The 18,886-nt window shown below is 55.4% G+C and overlaps 1 protein-coding gene across 2 annotated transcripts in view; it reads left to right on the top strand.

Moving 5' to 3' along the window:
• The window catches only part of PPP6R2 (protein phosphatase 6 regulatory subunit 2), a 56,053-nt gene extending 37,621 nt beyond the window's left edge, over positions 1–18,432 (top strand). For both annotated transcript variants that reach the window (XM_083860078.1, XM_083860079.1), the window contains exons 9-24: positions 338–464; positions 1,073–1,225; positions 1,910–2,149; positions 3,046–3,110; positions 5,008–5,123; positions 5,971–6,056; positions 6,341–6,424; positions 6,776–6,873; positions 8,615–8,672; positions 9,499–9,626; positions 10,467–10,624; positions 12,267–12,420; positions 12,792–12,880; positions 13,251–13,431; positions 17,040–17,192; positions 17,826–18,432. In XM_083860078.1, coding sequence (XP_083716204.1) covers positions 338–464; positions 1,073–1,225; positions 1,910–2,149; positions 3,046–3,110; positions 5,008–5,123; positions 5,971–6,056; positions 6,341–6,424; positions 6,776–6,873; positions 8,615–8,672; positions 9,499–9,626; positions 10,467–10,624; positions 12,267–12,420; positions 12,792–12,880; positions 13,251–13,431; positions 17,040–17,192; positions 17,826–17,877 — 1,942 coding nt within the window. In that variant the 3' untranslated portion in view covers positions 17,878–18,432. The remainder of the gene's footprint in view (positions 1–337; positions 465–1,072; positions 1,226–1,909; positions 2,150–3,045; positions 3,111–5,007; positions 5,124–5,970; positions 6,057–6,340; positions 6,425–6,775; positions 6,874–8,614; positions 8,673–9,498; positions 9,627–10,466; positions 10,625–12,266; positions 12,421–12,791; positions 12,881–13,250; positions 13,432–17,039; positions 17,193–17,825) is intronic.
• Positions 18,433–18,886: the final 454 nt, after the last annotated feature.

The following is an 18,886-nucleotide window of genomic DNA, read 5'->3' as shown; positions in this document are numbered from 1 at the left end:
GAATGTATTCAGGAGCTGAACATTATTATTTTTCATCCTCACTTTTGAAGAGAAAACCACTGACATGGGCAGTGTCACTGGAGGCTCTTTAACAAAATCTCCACCTCTGGATACTGGGGGCAGCTCTGGGCCCCTGGACAAGGAAGATGGAATGCGGGAAGTGTGGAAGGAAAATGGTTTTAGTGGAATTGCTGATTAAACACTGAGCTGGGCAATGGTTTAATGTCATAAAGTCCCAGAATCCCAGGATGGACTGGGTTGGGAGCATCACTTGGTTGCTCAGAGTGGGAAGAGGGAGCTGTGAGTGGACCCTGAGTGAATGGCAGTGTCCCCTCAGGGTGGAAGGCCTGATGGACTCGTACACTCAGGGATTCGAGAGGTCTTACGCTGTCAACAGCAGCATCCTGCACGGCATCGAGCCCCGCCTCAAGGACTTCCACCAGCTGCTGCTGCGCCCACCCAAGGTACAGCCTGCACTCCTGGGCTCCAGCTCCACAGGGACACACGGCTGGGAGATTCTGCAGCTCAGGCCTGCAGGGGTGGGGCAGCAGGAGTCTGCAGCAATAATCTGCAGCAGGAGTCTGAGGGTCTTGTTCAGGGAAGTCTTTGGGACTAGGGGGATGGAGATGGGAAGGGATGGAGAGGAGGGAACTTTCAGTATTTAGTTGGATTTTAATCTTTTGATTTGGAAGTCAAATCTCCTAGTGGCTCCAGAACCATCTTATTGGGAAAGTGGTTTAGATTTCTCTGTAGAGAACATTCCTGAAGTGAACATGTTCTGTTAAATCCAAAAATCCCACAACAGCTGAGGCTGTCAGGGATCACCCAGTGCTACCCCCTGCAGGGCAGGGTCACCTGGAGCAGGTGGCACAGGGACATGTCCAGCTGGGTTTGGGGACTCAGCCTCTCCCTGGGCAGTGGGTCCAGGGCTCTGCCCCCTCCATGGAAAGCTCTTTCCCCGGGTGAAGCTGAATCTCCTGTGTCCCTTCACTGGGCACCATGGAAGGGAGAGCCCCTGTGCCCGTGCACTGTGGGGCGTTGTCCCTCCCTGAGCGCCCCCCCTGCTCCCCAGAAACCGGCCATCCTGACCACGCTGGGGGTGCTGGAGGAGCCCCTGGGGAACGCGCGGCTGCACGGCTCGCGGCTGATCGCGGCGCTGCTGCACACCAACACCCCCAGCATCAACCAGGAGCTCTGCAGGCTGGGCACCATGGACTTGTTACTTGTGAGTACCCGGGGCCACGGGGGGAATCCCACCTGGGAGCCCTTCTGGGCAGGGTTTGTGCCAGCGGCCAAAGTCCTGTGTTTTCCCTTATCTGCTCCAGCGAGGAGCTTTTGTGACCCAGATCCGACTGTTTGGGGTTTTGGACTGAGCCCCACACTTCCAGTTCCGTGTTAGTTCAGTGGAGAAGGTGTGAAATAGTCTATGCTTTGTGTGTGAGCTCCTGGAATGATGAGAGATTAATTATCTCCCAGGATCCCCGAGACTGGAAAAGGCCTCCCAGAATCTGGGCAGCCTTAAGAGAATTAATTCCGTCCTTAGCAATGATTTAGTTCCAATTTTTCCTCAGATTCATTCAGCCCCAGCAGAGTTAAGTTGTTTTATTCAGTGTGTCTGTGCTGTGTGTGAGAGGATTCCCAAGTGCTCCATTTATTGGGAATATTCACTGATTTCCTGACAGACTGAGCACCCTGGGAATGCAGAGCCCAGGCAGCAGTGTGTGCTGGCATGTAGCAGGGAAACGGGGTGGAATTGCTGATCAAACAACCACTTGGGCAACAGTTTAATATCCCAGAGTCTCAGAATCCTGGGATGAGTTGAGTTGGGAAGATCCTTAAATATCACTGATAGTTAAAACCAGGAAAAATTATCCCAAGTAAACTCCCCCATCTCTCATTTCTCCTCCAGGATTTATTTTTTAAATACACGTGGAATAACTTTTTGCATTTCCAAGTGGAGCTGTCCATAGCAGCCATCCTTTCCCACTCTGTGCACGAGGGGAAGCCCAGCCCGGGGGAGCCGGGCAGCAAAGAGGAGGCTCCGAGCGGGAACGCGGCCCCAGAGCCCGCGGAGCCCTCAGAGCCCTCGGAGCCCTCAGAGCCCTCGGAGCCCCCGGCCACGGCCAGCGAGAACGTCATGGTCACCCACGTGAGAGATGGACTGGGGTCACTGGGGATGGGGATGGGGTCATCAGGGTCCTGGGATGGGGTCACCGGGGATGGGGATGGGGTCACCGGGGTCTTGGAATGAGGCTGGAGTCACCAGGAGCGGGGCTGGGGTCACTGGAGTCCTGGGATGGGGTCACCGGGGTCTTGGAATGAGGCTGGAGTCACCAGGGGTCACCAGGAGTGGGGCTGGGGTCACCAGGGGTCCTGGAATGGGATGGGGTCACCAGGGATCCTTGGGATCAGCAGGGGATCCCTGGGGTGGGGCTGGGGTCACCCATGTGAGAGTGGGGCTGGGGTCACCAGGGGTTCTGGACTGGGGTCACCAGGAAATCTCTGGGATGGGGTCACCAGGGATCCTTGGGATCAGCAGGGGATCTCTGAGATGGGGCTGGGGTCACCAGGGATCTCTGGGATGGGCTATTCCACTTGGCTCAGTGTGGATTTGTTACTATTTATTTTTATATGTAATTTTTAGTGGGTTTTGTTATAATTTATTGCCCTTTTTTTTGGTGATTCTTATTATTTATTATCAAATTTTAGCAAGCTTTGTTATTTTTAGTGGGCTTTATTATTATTTATTGTCATTTGTAGTGGGTTTTATTATTATTTATTATGGTCCTCGTGGAGCTGTCGTTGCTTTTGTGACTTGATTTGCAGCTTCCCATTAAAACTCCCCTTATTTAATGGTCCTGTAAAACCCTTGGTATTTATTAAAATGATCCCTATTTAGTATTAAAATGATCCCCATTTTTTTTTTTTTTTTTTTGTAAAAATTACTATAAATTTTGGGACAAAGAACTTTCCAGCTCTTGAGCAGGGGAAGGATCCACAATTCTCCTTCGGAAAATCCTGAATATTCTCCCTTTTTCCCCACAGCTGTTCCAGAAGTGCTGCCTGGTGCAGAGGATATTGGACGCCTGGGAAGCCAATGACAAAATCCAGTAAGGAATTGCTGGCCCGGGCATTTTGGAATATTCTTGGAGAATTCCCAATTTAATGGTGTCCAGACAGACTTGGGGTTTGGTTGGGATTTGGAACTGGGGTGGTTTGTGTGCTGACAAGCCAAATTCCCAAATAGACAGGATTTAAAGGCATGGTGGGGTTTGTGGATGTTTCCAACACCCCATCCAAACACTCAGTCTGCTGCTTTCCTGCTTTCTCAGGGAATCCTATGGAATATTCACTTTTTTTCATTGTTTTGTTTTAAATGCACCATTTTATTCTCCCTGGAGTACAAAAATGTTGGAAGTTGGAGTGGCCAGGCATTTGTGCCCTGGATTTCCTATTTTAGCTTTATAAACCCCTTGGATTTTGTGCTGATTGGGCTGATAAGAGCTAAACATTTTAAAAGAACTAAAACATTCAAGTGAAGATACTCCAGAGGCTTCAGTTCCCGTGTCCAGCTCAGTGTTTGGTCCTCCCTCTCTATTTTGAGCTCCTGGTGGCTTCCAAGGGCTTTAGAGCCCCACTGGAATTGTTTAGACCATAATTCATGGGTTGAGGTCTGGATTACATTTTTTTTTTTGTTGGTTTGGTTGGGGTTTTGGTCCTTTTTACATCCCCTTGTCCACATAAGGAATTTTGCTGGGCATTTCCTTGCCCTGTTCTGTAGGACCAAAAATATCCCTGGGTGCTGCCTGGGAGTTTTCCTGATTAAACCAGAAAGGAGCCAGAGCTCATCCCTGTTTCCTGCCAGAGAGTTCCAGTCACCACCACACTGGAAAGAATCTGAATGGAAGGAAAAAAAAAATAGGGATTTGAGCAGAGGAATCTCAGCTGGGGCGTTGGGAAGGTGGAGGAATCCCATGGTTGGGTGGGAATGTCTTGTGTTTTTGGTGGACTGCAGTCCTTAACTTTGGGAGTTTTCTTCACTGGGAATTACCATCGGATTATTTATTCCTGCATCTTGTGCACGGTCAGCTCCTTGTTTGGAACCCCTCCCATGTCACCTGAGCATGAGGAGGGATCCCAGAACAAGGCAAAATGAGGGAAGGCCCCTGTGCTGGGGGTGAACTCATCTCACCCTGCCAGAGCAGGGCTGATCCCTGCTGGCCTTCTGCAGGGAACTCTGGCATGTGTGGGGCTGGATGCTGTGGCCATTGGGGCTGTAAATCTGTGATCATTGGGGCTGCAATGCTGTGGCCATTGGGGCAGGAATTCTGTGACCATTTGGGTTAGAATTCTGTGGCCATTTAGGTTAGAATACTGTGGGCATTGGGGCTGGAATGCTGTGGCCATTAGGGTTAGAATTCTGTGGCCATTGAGGCTGGAAATCTGTGACTATTGGGGCTGGAATTCTGTGACTATTGGGGCTGGAATTCTGTGGGCATTGAGGCAGGAATTCTGTGGCCATTGGGGTTAGAATTCTGTGGCCATTGGGACTGGAATGCTGGGGACATTGGGGCTGGAGTTCTGTGGCCTTTGGGGCTGGAATGCCTGGGGCATTCCCAGGGCTCTCCCAGCTCCGTGGCTATCCCAGCCCCATGGCTGTCCCAGCTCCATGGATATCCCATCCCAGCCCCATGGCTGTCCCACCCCAGCCCCATGGCTGTCCCATCCTGGCTCCATGGGTATCCCAGCTCCATGGCTGTCCTATCCCAGCCCCATGGGTATCCCAGCCCCATGGCTATCCCAGCCCCATGGGTATCCCAGCCCCATGGCTGTCCCACCCCAGCCCCATGGCTATCCCAGCCCCATGGCTGTCCCAGCTCCATGGATATCCCATCCCAGCCCCATGGGTATCCCAGCCCCATGGCTGTCCCACCCCAGCCCCATGGCTGTCCCAGCCCCATGGCTGTCCCTCCCCGGCCCCGTGCGTAGCAGCTCTCTCTGTTCCAGGGCAGAGGGCGGCAGGAGGAGAGGGAACATGGGGCACCTGACGCGCATCGCCAACGCCGTGGTGCACAACATGGAGAAGGGGCCCATGCAGGCCCAGATCAGTGACGTCATGAAAGGTACTGCCTGCTCCTCCTCCTCAGCCTTCTCCTTCTTCTTCTCCTCTTCTTCCTCCTCCTTCAGCTCCCCCTCGCTGCTCTCCGGGGAGAAATAACCCTTGGGAGCTCCTGGACGGGACTCACTGCAGGTATTTCCTCAAGATCCTTTCCCATTGGAAAGGATTCCCAGGGAAATCCCACAGTATCCCATCATTTAAAGTGTGGTGAGGCTCCATTTGGCTGCTCTTGGTTTTCACACAGTGAGGTTAAGATTGGGCAGTGGGAGGTGTCCCTGCCGTGGCAGGGGTGGCACTGGAGGGGCTCAGAGGTCCCTTCCCACCCACTCCATTCCATGATCCTGTGAGTCTGTGAGGAAAGAGACACGAGGTTAAATGTCCCCAGAGGTCCCACCTGTGCTCCTCAGGGATATTCCCATTGCCAGGCTGTGCCCATCCTGCCCTCACTGGATCTCCACTTGGAGAACTGGTTTTGTCCCATGGGTTTAGGTGGCAGGGAGAAAGATTTTCCCTCCTTGCTGCTCAGCCCCTCCCAGGCTGGGAGGGGGCACAGCTGGGCAGTGACAGTCTGGGGACACAACCTTCTGCTATTTTCTCCTTTTATTATTTCTCCATTCCCTTTCCCCAAACCCTCAAGTTCTGCTCACCTTTGGGGTCCCAGTTGTGCTGGGCTGGGAGGGAAGGGAGGGAAGGGCCCCCCAAGAGAAAAGGGAAGACCCAAGCACAGCTGGAGCCCTGCTCAGTGTTGTCCCCAGCAAGGTGAGAGAAGCTGAGAGTCCTTAGCCCAGGTGAGTCCCCAGGGAGCTCAGAACACCCAGATCCCATGGTCTCTGTGTCCCCTCTGGTTCCAGGGCTGCCTGACGACTGCAGGGGCAGGTGGGAGAGTTTTGTGGAGCAGACACTGCCAGAGACAAACCGGAGAAACACGGTGGATTTGGTGAGTCGGTCACCCCAGAGCCTGCTGTGCTGGCCTTGCCCTCACAGAGGAAGGGGACAGCCCTGGTTCTTCTCATTTTCCTTGCTTTGCTGAGGAACACTTCAAGGCAGAGTAGAAAGCATTTCCATGAACATATTCCATAACAGTCCTTCAGCAGAGCTGATCCGTGGTGCCGAGCTGGTCCCTGGGATTCCTTGGGGCAGCTCCTGCCTGGGCAGGAGTTTGGGCTTTGGTGGAGCTTTTCCAACTTTCCCTGGTTCCCTGACTGGTTTGTGCTTTCCCAGGTGAACACCCACCACCACCTGCACTCCTCCAGCGAGGATGAGGACATTGAAAGTGCTTTTCCCAACGAGCTCACTCTCCAACAGGTGAGTTGGGAACATCTTCACTATTCCTGGGAAACTCACTGCTGCCGTTACCTTTGGTCCATCCTGGCGTGGAGCAGCTTCCAGCTCTGCTCCCAGTTGTGTGTTGAGCTCCTTTGGGCTTTCCCAGAGCAGTTCCATGGCCTGGGATCCCCCTGGGAGCAGCACAGGAGGCGCTGGGGGGAATCCCAGAGCTCTGTGTGAGCCTGCTCTGCAAGGGGTCAGAATGAGGATTTCACACACCTCCCTGGGATTTTACTGCTTTCCTGGAGGAGCTGTTTCCATGCTCTCCACTGACTGTTTCTGGGATGTGTCTGGACACCCTAAGGATGGATTTTTTGGGATCCCTTCCAGGCCTTCTCCGAGTACCAGATCCAGCAGATGACGGCCAACTTTGCGGATCAGTTCGGCTTCAACGACGAGGAGTTTGCAGACCAGGATGACAACATCAAGTGAGTCTGGGGCTGTTTGGTGACAGCACCAAGTGAGTCTGGGGGTGTTTGGCATTTCAGCCTCTTTACATCCCATCCTCCCTCTGCTTCAGGTTTACAATTGAGCCTCGTTATCCCTCCTCAGACTGGAAACAGCTCCTTGGTTTCCAGGAGCCCAGCCCAATCTCCAGAGCCAGGTGGAGAAGCAAGGAAAAGTATTCCTTCATTTTTAAGAGGGATATTTGAAATAAAGCAGGCAAATGTTGTCCAGCCCTGGTCCGGGACGAGTTTAAATGCAAAGCATGAGGGCAAACTCTGGGCAGTTAAAACAGATCTTTTCCAAGGAATTAAATCCTGACTGGAATGAGGAGTGAAGGGACAGTGTTCTGATGGAATCCATGGAAAATGCAGCCATTTTCCCCCTCCTGAGGAAGGGAGCAGGGATGATCAGGAGCAGTGGCAGTTCAGGGAGATGGGGAAGGGGATTCAGTGTTACACAACTTGCTGAATCCAGAGCTTGGAATTTTCTGTTTTTACTGGATTCCTTTCATCCTATTTAGGCTGCAGCTCACCCTCTCTTCTTAGAAATGTGCCTGGCACTGGGATTATTCCAGTGTCCATAACAGTCCTGATTTGGGACCAGTGCTCCAGGGGATCCCAGTGCTCCTCCTGAGTTTGTCTCCATCTCAGGAATTCCTTGGGATCAAAGGCAGCACCTCTGCCCTTCCCATCCAGGGTTTTTCCTGAGCCTCAGAGATGTCAGGAACTTGATAAGGCAAAAAAGTTCCAGAGTAGAATCAGAGTTGAATTGAACAGAAATTATTCAGTTCTACACATAATAATAAAAAAAAGACTTTTCGCTGCTGGCGAATATGACCCCACATGAATGTCTGTGCCTGGGGTGTTATGGCTCTGTTTGTGATGGGAAAAGGAGAATGTCCTGCAAAACCTGGAATATTCTGGGAGTGGTGCTCCCTGCCAGCTGTTTCCAGCTGTTGGACACTGGGCTGGAAGTGAATTGGAATATTTAAGGTCATGTATCAGTGTCCCTGGGATTGCAGGAGTTTTAAACTGGAGAGGCTTTCAAAGCAAATAACACTGGAAAAGCTACAGATCCGTGAGCAGGGGGAGTGAACTCTTCCTGCATCCAAACTCCGGGAATTGGGAATTTCTGGGCCTGCAGCACCCTCTGCTGTTCCCACCTGGGGCTCCTCTGGCTTGGGCTGGGAATTGTGTCATGTTCACATCACAGCACAGCCACACCTCGGGCTTTGAGCCACTCCTGCACTGAGATTCAGAGAATCCCGGGATCCCTGAGGCTGGAAAAGCCCTCCCAGCCCATCCAGTCCCAGCTGTGCCCCATCCCCACCCTGTCCCCAGCCCAGAGCACTCAGTGCCACCTCCAGGAATTCCCTGGGCTCCTCCAGGGATGGGCACCCAAACCTCCCTGGGCAGTTCTAAGGCCTGAGCCCCCTTTCCATGGGGAAATTCCTGCTGATTCCACCCTGAGCCTCCCCAGCCCAGCCTGGGGCTGTTCTCTCTCCTCCTGTCCCTGTTCCCTGGGAGCAGATCCCAAATCCCCCCCAGCTGTGCCCCAGGCAGCCCCTGCAGTGCCCCCCTGCCATGGGCAGGGAATGCTCCACCCTCCCCTCAGTGAGGGGACACTGTGGCTGTGATCCCAGCCCAGGAGTGGCTCTGGCCCTGCTGCTCTCCCTGGGCTGTGGGGGCCGTGCCTGAGGCTGTTCCTCCCTCCTCCCTCCAGTGCTCCCTTCGACCGCATCGCCGAGATCAGCTTCAACATCGACGCCGACGACGACAGCGTGAGTGGGGCTCTGGGGTGCTGCTGGGGTAACTGTGCTTATGGAAAGGTCCTGCCTCCATTCTGACTGAACTGAGCTCTGGGGGGGCTTTGGGCAGTGCAGGGGGGCCTGAGAGAGCCGGGGCACTGCTTGGCCCCTCGGAGACTCCTCCCAGGAGATGATCCCTCTGAGGCAGCACCCCTGGCACAAAGGGAGTCTTCCTCCCTCCCTGCAGTGCCAGGCTCTTCTTAGAGTCCTGGAATCCTGGAATGGCTGGGTGGGAAGGGAGCCCAGAGCCCCTCCAGGGCCATGGCAGGGACACCTCCCACTGTCCCCAGCCCAGCCCCAGTGTCCAGCCTGGCCTTGGCCACTGCCAGGGATCCAGGGGCAGCCACAGATTTTCCTCTGCCAATTCCAGCCCAGACAGGAATTCCCAGTTCCCAATCTCCCATCCAGCCCTGCCCTGTGGCAGTGGGATCCATTCCCTGTGTCCTGTCCCTGTCCCCAGTCCCTCTGCAGCTCTCCTGGAGCCCCTTTGGGCCCTGCAAGGGGTTCTGAGCTCTCTCTGGATTCCTCTCTTGTCCAGGTGAACACCCTCAGCTCTCCCAGCTTTAGATCATCTTTCCTCCCAGGTTAGGGAGGCACAGGCAGAGATGGATCTAAGCATTGCCAGGCTCTTTCTGGCCTTTCCTGGTTTATTGCCCCAAAGCAAAGCAGCAGCTGGACTGTGGTGATCCCAGGTGATCCCAGCTCCTGAGCAAAGCTGGATTTGGTCTGCCCTGAGACTTGGGGTGCAGGCAGTGTCTCCAGAGCCTCTCTGGAATGTGGTTTCCCTTTGGTCCTGCAGCCCAACGCCTCCCTGTTCGAGGCCTGCTGCAACGAGCGCATCCAGCAGTTCGACGACAACGAGGAGGAGGAGGATATCTGGGAGGAGAAGGAGATCTCCTACGCAACCCAGGTCAAGTCCAGGACACGGTAAGGTGAAAGCAGAGCCCTGATTTCTCCCCTAGTGCTGAGAATCTGCACATTTTGATCCAGGCCACGAGGAATTCCTTGGTTTTTTTGTCATTCTGGGGCTGTGAGGTTTTATCTGACACAACCCCAGGCACTTTCCCTGCCACTTGTGCTGGGGGTTCTCCTGAGCTGGAGAGAGATCCAGTTCCAGGGAATTCATTAACAATGGGAACACCTAATTAATGAATCTTCCATCAAACGCATTAAAACCCCCCCCACTCTTAGTGTGAAACACTTGGAATTTATTCCTTCCCTCATCCTTGGAGAGGAGGAGGAGGAGGAGGTGAGACTGAGGGGAGTGGGCAGAACGTTCTTTCTCAGAACATTCAAATCAGAAAAGTGAGAACAAGAGGTCTCCCAGGGGCATCTCAGGCTTTGAAATAATTTTTCATCCCTTTGACAGAGCCTCTTATTAAATAAGGTTATTTCCATAATTCCCAATCTGAAATGTGATCAAAGGAAACGGGGAAAACATCCAGGACCTTGCTGTGTCCTTGCCGAGCATCAACAGCCTCAGGTCCTGCCTGGGCACAGGGTGGGCTCCACTCCAGTGTCCATCCCCTTGTTGGGCACTGGTTTGTGTGGTGTCCCCAGCCCTGGCTCTGTCCTGCTCCTCCAGGGAATTCTGACACCAAAGCCCTCGGGAAAATGGGGGAAATCTCTCCAGGCACCCACGACTGCCCCGAGCATTGGGGGAAACATTCCGGGGGAAACAATCCTGGGAAAGGCTCCGGGCTGTTTCAGGGACAGGGAGGAGGAGCTGAGGGACGTGGGTGTGGCTCACTCCCAGTTCCCGTTCAGGTTTGGAGCCTCTCAGACGTCAGAGAGCTCCAAGAGTGACCTGGAGAACGGGGACCACGACGGCAGCGTGGACTCGGAGGAGGAGGAGGAGCAGCCGCCGCCCCCCTCCCCACACAAGGGCAGCACCCCCGACAGGAAGGACACGGAGCCCTCCCAAGGTACCACCAGCTCTGCCCTGGGCTCTGCAGGCTCTGGGCACAGCAGCTCTCACACTGCCAGCTCCCTGCAGAGTGCCCAGTCCCTCCTGCCCAGGGGAAATGGAGTCTCTGGGAGCTGCAGTCCTGCCCCAGAACAGCCCAGAGTCAGGCAGCCCCACAGGGAGAATGCCAGGGAAAGGATCCCTGCCCGTGGCAGGGCTTGGGATGAGAGGAGCTTTAAGATCCCCTTTCACCCAAACCATTCCATGGGTCTGTGGTTCCCTGAATCCTTCAGTGCAAATCCCAGTCAAAGCAGCAGTGCAGGGATGTGAGCTGAACTCCCAGCCCAGGACAGGAGTTGTGTGCCCACCTTTGGGACATGAGGGGTGCAGAGGGACAGGTTTTTCCTGGAATCTTGGAATGGTTTGGGTGGGAAGGGACCCCAGAGCCCCTCCAGGGCCACCCCTGCCATGGCAGGGACACCTCCCACTGTCCCCAGCCCAGCCCCAGTGTCCAGCCTGGCCTTGGCCATTCCAGGGATCCAGGGGCAGCCACAGCTGCTCTGCCAATTCCAGCCCAGACAGGAATTCTTTCCCAAAATCCCACCCAAATCTCCTCTTTCCCAGTGGAAGCCATTCCCTGTGTCCTGTCCCTCCAGGCCCCTGTAAATTCTCTTTCCATCTTGTCTGCTCCCTTGAGGGATTTTCCCAACTCTCCATGTAAATGACACCATGGGAGTGCTGGACACACACAGTGCTGTCAGCAGAACAGTTCCAAGGGACAAAAACATTTTCCCAACCATCCATTTTTCCAAGCTTTTTGAGTGTGGACTCCTGGGGTGTTCCTAGGCTGGGTTTCTGTATCCCTGGGATATCCCAGGGATGTCCCTGGTCTGGGTTGGTGTGTCGCTGAGCTGTCCCTGGCTCCCTGGGCTGTTCTTGGGCCTGGTTGGTGTGTCCCTGAGGTTTCCCTGGACTCCTGGGCTGTTCCTGGGCTGGGTTGATCTGTCCCTGAGCTGTCCCTGGCTCCCTGGGCTGGGTTGGTGTATCCCTGAGCTGTCCCTGTCAGCCTGGGCTGTTCCTGGGCTGGACTGGTCTGTCCCTGAGCTGTCCCGGAGCTGTCCCTGTCTCCCTGGGCTGTCCCTGGGCTGGGTTGGGCTGTCCCTGGGCTGTTCCCGGGCTGGGCTGTCTCTAAGCTGTCCCTGTCTCCCTGGGCTGTCCCTGGGCTGGGTTGGTCTGTCCCTGGGCTGTTCCCGGGCTGGGCTGTCTCTAAGCTGTCCCTGTCTCCCTGGGCTGTCCCTGGGCTGGGTTGGTCTGTCCCTGGGCTGTTCCCGGGCTGGGCTGTCTCTAAGCTGTCCCTGTCTCCCTGGGCTGTCCCTGGGCTGGGTTGGTCTGTCCCTGGGCTGTTCCCGGGCTGGGCTGTCTCTAAGCTGTCCCTGTCTCCCTGGGCTGTCCCTGGGCTGGGTTGGTCTGTCCCTGGGTTGTCCCCGGGCTGGGCTAGGCTGTCTCTAAGCTGTCCCTGTCTCCCTGGGCTGTCCCTGGGCTGGGTTGGTCTGTCCCTGGGCTGTCCCCGGGCTGGGCTGGGCTGTCTCTAAGCTGTCCCTGTCTCCCTGGGCTGTCCCCGGGCTGGCTGTGGCAGGGCTGACAGGCTGTGGTGTGTGCAGGGGCAGGCTGGACGGCCGTGTTCGAGCCCGCCGGCCCCGCGCCGCCCGTGGCCATGGACGTGGGCTCCAGCGTGTGGGACTCGGCCGCCCCGCAGAGCAGCGCCCCCGAGGACAAGGGCTGGGCCAAGTTCACTGACTTCCAGCCTTTCTGCTGGTAAGAGGCACGCCATTCCAGCTCTCTCGGGGCTTGGGAAGGGGGGAGTATTTGGGGTGTGCTTTAATGGAGTGCCTGGCTGTAATCCTTTCTTTTTCCCCTTCCCATCACTCCCCTTTTATTGTTTAATATTGTCTGATCATCATGGATCAGGGCTCCTTTATGCTTCCCACTGCTTCCCAGTGCTCCTGGCTGGGGCTGGGACACAGCCCTGCTTTCTGTGTCCTCACTGGGGTAGAAAACCAGTAAATAAGATGTAGAGAAATCACAACAGTGATGGGAAGGAAGAGCAGGGCCGGTGACTGCTCCTGGGGCTGTTGGGGGGCTCTGGGGTGATCCTGGCTCCGTGCTCAGGGCTCTTCCCTCCCCAGCTCTGAGTCCAGCCCTCGCTGCAGCTCCCCCGTGGACAGCCAGGGCGGCGGCACCGACAGGAGCCCGGCGCAGGGCCAGGACAAGAACTGTGAGTGACACGGGGCCACACACGGGGGGCTCTGAGCCCTGGGAGCTCCTGGGGCTGGGCAAACCTGAGGGTTTGAAACAAAGGCAGACGTCCCAAGGGTTTGCTGGGACAATGTCAGCAGGGAAGGGATGGAGCTGCAGTGAGTTAGAGCTGATACCACAGGGACACTTCATTTACCCCTGGAAGTGTCCCAGGCTGGGCTGGACGGGGCTTGGGCCACTCTGGGACAGTGGTGGATGTCCCCGCCCATGGTGGCACTTGGGTGGGCTCTGAGATCCTTCCCAGCCCACGTGCAGTGGCTGCAGGCCCCGTGTGGGCCCTGGGGCAGTCTCAGCCCTTTCCCGAGGCTGCAGCTGCAGTTCCCCCGCAGGCAGCACCACCTCTCCCTGCGTGTGGAACGCGTGCGGGGCGCGCAAGGCGCCGCTGGGGGCCCTGGACAGCAGCTCCTCGGGCAGCTCCGACAGCGACGACGACAACGACGACAACAAGGCCAAGGCTGCCACGGAACCCACGGCACAGGAGCCCGGCAAGGACAGGGCGGCTCCCTCCAGGTGAGCAGGGATGGCTCCGGGCTGGGATGGCCCCAGCTGGTTCCAGTGTCCCCCCTCCCGTGGGATCTGTGTCAGGTCCTGCCCCTGGCGTGGCGTGGGGGGTGCTGAGGGACGTGTTCAGCACAGGGTTAATGCAAGGAAGAGTTGGGGCTCCTTTGGGCCAGTGTCAAGGAGTATTTCTGTCTGTGTCCTTTGGGCCACTCCAGTGTCACAGTGACATCTCTGTCCCTGTCCTTTGGGCCACTGCAGTGTCACAGGAGCGTCCCTGTCCTTTGGGAAACTCCAGTGTCACAGTGACATCTCTGTGTCCTTTGGGCCACTCCAGTGTCACAGTGACATCTCTGTCCCCGTCCTTTGGGCCACTCCAGTGTCACAGTGACATCTCTGTCCCTGTCCTTTGGGCCACTGCAGTGTCACAGTGACATCTCTGTCCCCGTCCTTTGGGCCACTCCAGTGTCACAGTGACATCTCTGTCCCCGTCCTTTGGGCCACTGCAGTGTCACAGTGACATCTCTGTCCCCGTCCTTTGGGCCACTCCAGTGTCACAGTGACATCTCTGTGTCCTTTGGGCCACTCCAGTGTCACAGTGACATCTCTGTGTCCTTTGGGCCACTCCAGTGTCACAGGAGCGTCCCTGTCCTTGTCCTTTGGGCCACTCCAGTGTCACAGTGACATCTCTGTCCCTGTCCTTTGGGCCACTGCAGTGTCACAGTGACATCTCTGTCCCCGTCCTTTGGGCCACTCCAGTGTCACAGTGACATCTCTGTGTCCTTTGGGCCACTCCAGTGTCACAGCAGCATCTCTGTCCTTGTCCTTTGGGCCACTCCAGTGTCACAGTGACATCTCTGTCCCTGTCCTTTGGGCCACTGCAGTGTCACAGTGACATCTCTGTCCCCGTCCTTTGGGCCACTCCAGTGTCACAGTGACATCTCTGTCCCTGTCCTTTGGGCCACTCCAGTGTCACAGTGACATCTCTGTGTCCTTTGGGCCACTCCAGTGTCACAGTGACATCTCTGTCCCTGTCCTTTGGGCCACTCCAGTGTCACAGTGACATCTCTGTCCTTGTCCTTTGGGCCACTCCAGTGTCACAGTGACATCTCTGTCTGTGTCCTTTGGGCCACTCCAGTGTCACAGTGACATCTCTGTCCCCGTCCTTTGGGCCACTCCAGTGTCACAGTGACATCTCTGTGTCCTTTGGGCCACTCCAGTGTCACAGTGACATCTCTGTCCCTGTCCTTTGGGCCACTCCAGTGTCACAGTGACATCTCTGTCCCTGTCCTTTGGGCCACTCCAATGTCACAGTGACATCTCTGTCCCCGTCCTTTGGGCCACTCCAATGTCACAGTGACATCTCTGTCCCTGTCCTTTGGGCCACTCCAGTGTCACAGTGACATCTCTGTCCCTGTCCTTTGGGCCACTCCAGTGTCACAGTGACATCTCTGTCCCTGTCCTTTGGGCCACTCCAGTGTCACAGTGACATCTCTGTCCCTGTCCTTTGGGCCACTCCAGTGTCACAGTGACATCTCTGTCTGTGTCCTTTGGGCCACTCCAGTGTCACAGTGACATCTCTGTCCCTGTCCTTTGGGCCACTCCAGTGTCACAGTGACATCTCTGACCATGCAGACCTGTGATCCGTGCCCAGGGCAGGATTTGGGTGGATTGCTCAGATAAGCTCCATGGGATCCTCCTGCAGCCTTGGGGGGAAGGTTTAACCCACTCAGGTTCTCATTTTCCCCTCCCTGTCAAAGCCAATCAATGATAAAAGCACCAGGAAAGGAGCAGATCCAGGGGTTGGGCAGGTTTGTAGGAATTACATCCTCAATCCAGCCTGCTCCAGTCACACAGGGGGAGCTGCTGCCCAGCCCAGTCAGTGTCTGCTGCATCCACAGAGATTTATTTACCCAGCTGTGACATTCTGAGGTTTTCCCTCATACTCTTCCGTGGATTTCCTTGTGTCTTTTAGTGGAGTCCCTGGGTTTGTGCACCCGACTCAGGATCAGGAGTTCCCCTTCAGATGGTTGGTGACAGTTTGGGGTCACCCCTGGCTGACCTCAGCCACCAGCAGCTCCTGGGGGGCTGGAAAACCACTGGGATTGCAAAATTCCCTGGAATTCGGGCAGGAGTTATCACAGGGTCTGTTTGGTTGGAGGCAGCTCATTCTGAGAAATGCATTAATTCTGATAATTGCATTCATTCTGATAAATGCAGTTGATTTTGAGAAATGCATTAATTCTGATAAATTAAGTTAATTTAGATAAATGCATTAAGTTTGATAAATGCATTAATTTTGATAAATACAGTTAATTTTGATACATTTCAGTATGATAAATGCATTAATTTTGATAATTTGCCTGGGAATGGCCTTGGTGGGAAGCAGAGGGTGAGGGAAGGCACTTCACAACCTCTCCTTTTCTTGGATTATGTGGAGTTGGATCCATTTAATCTGATCCAAGCTGTGCTCCAGGTGCTTTTCCTCCCCTGGATCTGGTGTGGGCAGAGCAGGGCCCAGGACAGCCCAACAACTTCAGGCCTTGGGTTTCAAAAGTTTCTCTCAAGAGTCATGGAAAGGTCAAGCTCCGGTTTTTTGTGTGGGAAGTGGCGTTCCAGTGACATTCCTGGGAATGCAGCTCCAGCCCTGTGTCTCTCCAAAGGTGTATTTTGGTACTTCTGAGGAGCTCGTGAGCCCTGGAGGAAAGGGAATGTTTGGATCTCATTATTCCTCATTTTTATGGTTTCTTTTCAAGAGAAGTGCTCCAGAAATAGAACCTCAGTCTCCAATCTCCATCACATGTCCAATTATCCAGCTGGGATTATTTTATTCCATGAAAACTCCCCCAGAGCTGGTGACAGGATTCCAGCTCAGCCATCTCCAGCTTTCCTCCCTTTTGTGGAGGTTTGTTCTGGGAGAAGGAATTGTTCTGGATGGAAACTGGGAAGAAAATCATTCCTGGGGCAGCTCATCCTCTGCCTTGGAAGCCAAAAAGTGGGATGTTCACAGAAATCCTTTCTCCAGCTGGAAATGTGGGTGTGTTTATTCCCAACAAGAGATTGGGAAGGTTTGTTCCTGCAGTTCTCCTCTGCCAGGATTTGAGCTTTGGTTGGGACATTGTCCCTCAGGTGGCACCCCTGTGGTCCCTGGAGCACCTTCCTGTTTGGATTGTGGACATCCAGTCCCTGGGGTTTTTCCTCCATGGGATTTCAGGATCTGCCCTAAAGCCAGGATTTTCTGGGTGCCCCAGAAGCCTGAGGGGCCCTTGGGCAGAGCCTGTGGAGTGGAGCAGAGGAGGCTGTGCCATCCCAGCAATGGCAATGGGAATGGCAGTCTGGGAATGCTCAGACTGGAATTGCAGCAGGAGCTGGGAATGCCTCCCTCGAGGAGCTGTTCTGTTGTGTCCTGTTGGGTTTGGGACCCAGAGCTCCAGGTTGTTTTTAATCCCAGTTCATTGCCAGTTCTCATTCCCGATGGGCTCTCGAGGCCTCTGTGACGAGAGCAAGGAAGAATTTTATTCTCCCTATTGGAACCTGAGCCCCATTGCAGTGTGAGTCTGCTTTTCCCGTGGGCTGAGCTGCACTGACATGTCCCTGCCCTGTCCTGTCCTGTCCTGCAGTGACTCTGACAGAGCAGCCGTGGAGACGCCGCCCGTGGCCGAGGCGGGCGCGGCCGGGGCCCCCCGAGCGTGGAGCAGCGCGGCCACGCACACGGACGGGCACCAGAGGGTCCCTGCTGTCACACCCGCCACAGACACGGCCACCAGAGACAGGTGAGCCCACAGGTGCCCTGCCTGGCTGGGAGGGGACCCCAGAGCCCCCCCAGGGCCACCCCTGCCATGGCAGGGACACCTCCCACTGTCCCAGGCTGCTCCAGCCTGGCCTTGGCCACTGCCAGGGATCCAGGGGCAGCCACAGCTGCTCTGGCAGTTCCAGCCCAGACAGGAATTCTTTCCCAAAATCCCACCCAAATCTCCTCTTTCCCAGTGGGAAGCCATTCCCTGTGTCCTGTCCCTGTCCCCAGTCCCTCTGCAGCTCTCCTGGAGCCCCTTTAGGCTCTGGGAAAGGCTCTGAGCTCTCCCTGGCTGAACATTCCCATCTCTCAGCCTGTCCTCATAGCAGAGATGCCTCGTCCCTCTGATCACCCTGGGAGGGGTTGGAACTGGACAGCTTCAAGGCCCCTTCCCACCCAGGCCATTCCCTGATTCCATGTTGATTTTCCCTGTAATACTCCACGAGGGACTGGGGGAGTTTCTCCCCAGGGAGCTGAGAACACTTCACTGGGCAGTCAAAGCACAACCAGAGGGAGGGGCTGAGGTCCCAGGCATTCCCAGGAGGGATGAGAGAGGCTCTGGGAGCTTTCCCAGGGTGTCCCACGTCCCTAAAGCTGCTCCCTGTCCCTGCAGGAGTGAGGAGGCCTTGCCCTGCACCGAAGCCACGTTGAACGGCCCCGCTTGATGCCGCCGCCGCCGCCCCGGGACGTGTGTGAGCCAGGCCAGGCTGCTCCTGGTGATGCAATTTGTCAATTCTTTATTATTTTTTTTTTTTTTTTTCATTTTAATTTTATTTTTTAATAAATGCTGCATTGATGAGAGCGAGCTGGCGTTCAGGACCAGACACGCAGATCCAACAGCACCGATCCGTTCGGAAAGACACTCGGCATTGTCGAAATGTAGCATTGAGTTCAGTCCTCACGGGAATGACGGGCTCTTCCCAAGCCTTCTGCCTGATTTGAGTTGTCCCCCTTCCCCGTGCCCCTGGTTTTTGTTTTGGATTTGGGGTTCAGTGCTGTTTTCCCAGTGTTATTGCACACAGTATTCAGCTTCTCTTGGGAAGGTAGCAGGTCCAGCGGCGGCCGGGGCCAGCGCACAAATCCCGCAGCCGTGTGACCAAAGTTCCTGATGGAGCTGTCCTTGGGCAGCCTTTGCACCGCTTTGTAGAGCAATAAAGCCTTACCAGAAACATTTCACAGGAGAGGAGGAATGCCAACACTTCCGTGGGAGGGAGCAGGGGGGGCTTGGATCGGGGCAGGGCCGAGGCCGGGGCTGTCCCCAGCCGGAGCCGGGGAGTGATGCCGAGGCCCAGGTGTCCAGGGCGTGGGATGTCCCTGCACTCCAGCACTGCTCCGGGCTCTCCGTGGACACAAGGTGGATCAGGGAGGATCTGGAATGGTCACAGGTGGCCTGTCCTGCCGATGTCCGTGTTGGCCGCAGGGGACCCTGCCCGCGAGGAGGTGACCAGGGCTTTGCTGGCTCTTTGGAGACTGAATTAATGTATTTGCAAATGACGATGGAAATCCTTTTTTCTGTTTGTTTTGTTCTGTTTTTAAAGTTTTTAATGGATGCAGGAACAGCAACACTTTTGCACTTTGTACCTGGTGATGACAGCGTTGCGAGGGACACGGCTGTGACCGTGCCCACCTGGGGAGGGGACACAGAGAGCCCTGGGGGACACCCGGGTCCCTCAG

The sequence above is a fragment of the Zosterops lateralis genome (genome assembly GCF_965231275.1).
Source record: "Zosterops lateralis genome assembly, chromosome: 4".
Lineage (NCBI taxonomy): Eukaryota > Metazoa > Chordata > Aves > Passeriformes > Zosteropidae > Zosterops > Zosterops lateralis.
Note: the sequence above shows the minus strand (reverse complement) of the source record. Positions and strands in the feature narration are given on the sequence as shown.